The 2,574-nt window shown below is 50.7% G+C and overlaps 1 protein-coding gene across 1 annotated transcript in view; it reads right to left on the reverse strand.

The window, feature by feature from the left end:
• The window catches only part of DLL1 (delta-like 1 (Drosophila)), a gene marked incomplete at its 3' end in the record, with an annotated part of 14,493 nt that overhangs the window by 10,236 nt on the left and 1,683 nt on the right, over positions 1-2,574 (reverse strand). Inside the window, exons 2-3 of the mRNA XM_010004228.1 lie at positions 2,316-2,376; positions 1,799-2,056 (exon numbers count right to left, since the gene is read on the reverse strand). Of these exons, the coding sequence (XP_010002530.1) occupies positions 1,799-2,056; positions 2,316-2,376 (319 nt within the window). The remainder of the gene's footprint in view (positions 1-1,798; positions 2,057-2,315; positions 2,377-2,574) is intronic.

Raw genomic sequence — 2,574 nt, forward strand, 5'->3', positions numbered from 1 at the left:
CCCCCCTCCGCCCCGCTCTGAAAAGGGGCGGGCGGGTGGGTGCAGCCCTGGTAAAAGAGGTAAGCGGGCCAGCAGGAGGGAGGATGAGGGAAGGGGAAAAAGGGACTTCTGCTCATTACTTTGCCTGGTTATGGAACTCATTAAGCAGGCACTGCAAAGTTTTAATTCAACAAAGCCAGCCGAAGACAATGGCATGCGAGGGGAAAGAGGGGGGAAGAAAAAGAAAGAAAGAATCAGCGCTGATAATCAGATCGCCTCCGAGCTGCAAAGAATGGAGCTGGGGGCAAGGCAACGGGAAGCAATCTGTGACTGGCAGCTCCGCTCGCTAACGGCAAAACATTCTTTTTGCATGCACACATAAACACATTTCCCCTGCCTAGTAGGTTTTCATCACTGCTAAAGGCTGCTTTTTTCTGAGGGAAAGCAGACCAAAGAGCATACATAACGAGTCAAGACAGACAGCCTTCTACTTTGCCATGGGAAGGGCAGCGATGTACAGGCATCTGAAAGTGCTGACAGCCCCGAAAGAGCTCATTATCAAAATGCTTCCTTTTTCCCCACCCCTTGACACAACTGGGCTAGGCACTTTTCATCATGGGAAAGGTTGTAGTTCCTATTTTAAACATTATCAAAGGAAATGCAAGTCCCTGTGCCTGCTGTTTATTGTGCAACGTTGTACCATGAACTGCTAAAAGCATCCTAGCTAATCAATCTAGACTCATTTAATAGCAGCTCAGCTGAGACCACAGTGCAGGAGGGCTTTAAGAAAACAAAAATACAACAAGAAGAAAACCAAGAGGCTGCTATACAGCCTGTAACTGTTTTCTTCCTGCCTGCCTGGCACTTTGATGACTGGAGAGGAGCACTCACCCAATATGTCATTTGCCAGCGTACTTCAGACCCATGTGTGCACACAAACAGGGAATGCCATCACATGCCGGAGCCCTGTGTGTGTGTTTACATGTACACTGCTATGTATCTACAAAGGGCAGTGATCTCGTACAAAGCTGCAGCTATCTGACATCCCTGACTATCCTGTGATCTGCTTACTGTCATAGCTTTTCTTGCTGTATCAACACTGCACACTCCTCAACAACTTCAAGTTCAGACATACTTTAAAACTTACATCCCTCACTGTTTTATTAGTACTAATGATCAGGGCAATAGCACAGAAGAGAGATAGGAAAGAATTTGAATATTCTTGTGGCTCCAGGTGAAACAATCTCTGTTAGTGGCAGTTTAGGAGTACCCCAAATAAGAAATGTATGGTCTAGAGACCAGAGAGTGTCTTGGACCTCCCAATACTTTTCTAAAAGCAAGGTGGCAAGACATCAGACCACAACAAGTCAACCAATAGGCCTGCCACATGGATGTTGCCAAAGCCTAGCTCCCTCTCCTGAAGCCATTTACCCCAGAGATGATTGTATCAATGTACCATGATTGAAGGGGTGGCTAGGTATAACAAGTAGGCCTGATATATTTTAATAAATCCTCAAACAACTGCTGAGCATTTTGTTATCAGATTTTACATCTACAGCAAAGGAGCAAGCGTAAAATGTTAGCACTGACACTTCATTAGCTTAAGGGGCTGTCTGCATTAACTTTTTGTGGCAATGCTGAGGACTTCCCATGCCCTCGCACAATTAAAGCCTGTACACAGCACCAAACTCCCACCCACTGTAGCCTGGTTCCCCCTCTCCCATGGGGCTTGGTGTCAGAGAAATGCACCCCCCTCCCCGAGCACTCAGGGGACACTGCTGCAACTGGCACCCAGGGAGACAAGAAGGTGGACACTCACGCTCAGTGCAGTACTGGCCCTTCCAGCCTGGGTTGCAGACTTTCTCGCCACGCTCTCCACAAGTGAAGTGACCAAAGGCATCGTCCCTGGGGCGGCAGAAGACAGAACAGCCTTCTCCATAGTAGTGCTCGTCGCACACAAAGCGATAGGAATACTTGAGGTCAGTGCGGCCGCTGCTGTGCAGGTCCTGGGACCACTCTTCCCCCACTGCCAAGTGCCTCTGGGTGGCCAGGCGGCTGATGAGGCGCTCAGGGTTTTCTGTGTGAGAGTAGAGAGATGTGATTAGGAAGCTTGAAGCCAGCAGGAGTGTAGGAGGATGCTCTGGGGTTGTCTGGTGGGAGGGAACTGCAGAGGCAAGAAGATAGGGATGTGTGCCAACAGGTTGGCCTCTCTTCCCATGGTCTCCCAACGAGAAGCAGGGATGGGATGGGGGGAATGCACTCTACCGCAGAGAGGGGGGCTGAGTAGGGCCACAGGGTTGGGATTATTCAGGGAAAGTTTGTTTCAGGACAGTTACCTGTGGTGAGGTCGTCAGGAGAGTCTGTATGGAGAGCCTCAATGATGAGCGAGAAGGTGCCCTGGGGAAAGAAGGAGCAGAGACAACCCACCGAGAGAGTGTGAGAGCAGGCAGGGCCAGGGGAGCATGCCCGCAGCCCCCAGGAGTTATCAGTCTCCCCAGATAGCCCCAGGGGATCAGTGACCCCTTAGAAAGGCATTTGCCCAGCTGGGGTGGCTGGGGTGGGTGGGATGGGGCGGGATGGGGGCTGCCCCCTCCC

Source organism: Chaetura pelagica, unplaced genomic scaffold (assembly GCF_000747805.2).
Source record: "Chaetura pelagica isolate M959 unplaced genomic scaffold, ChaPel_1.0 scaffold708, whole genome shotgun sequence".
NCBI lineage: Eukaryota > Metazoa > Chordata > Aves > Apodiformes > Apodidae > Chaetura > Chaetura pelagica.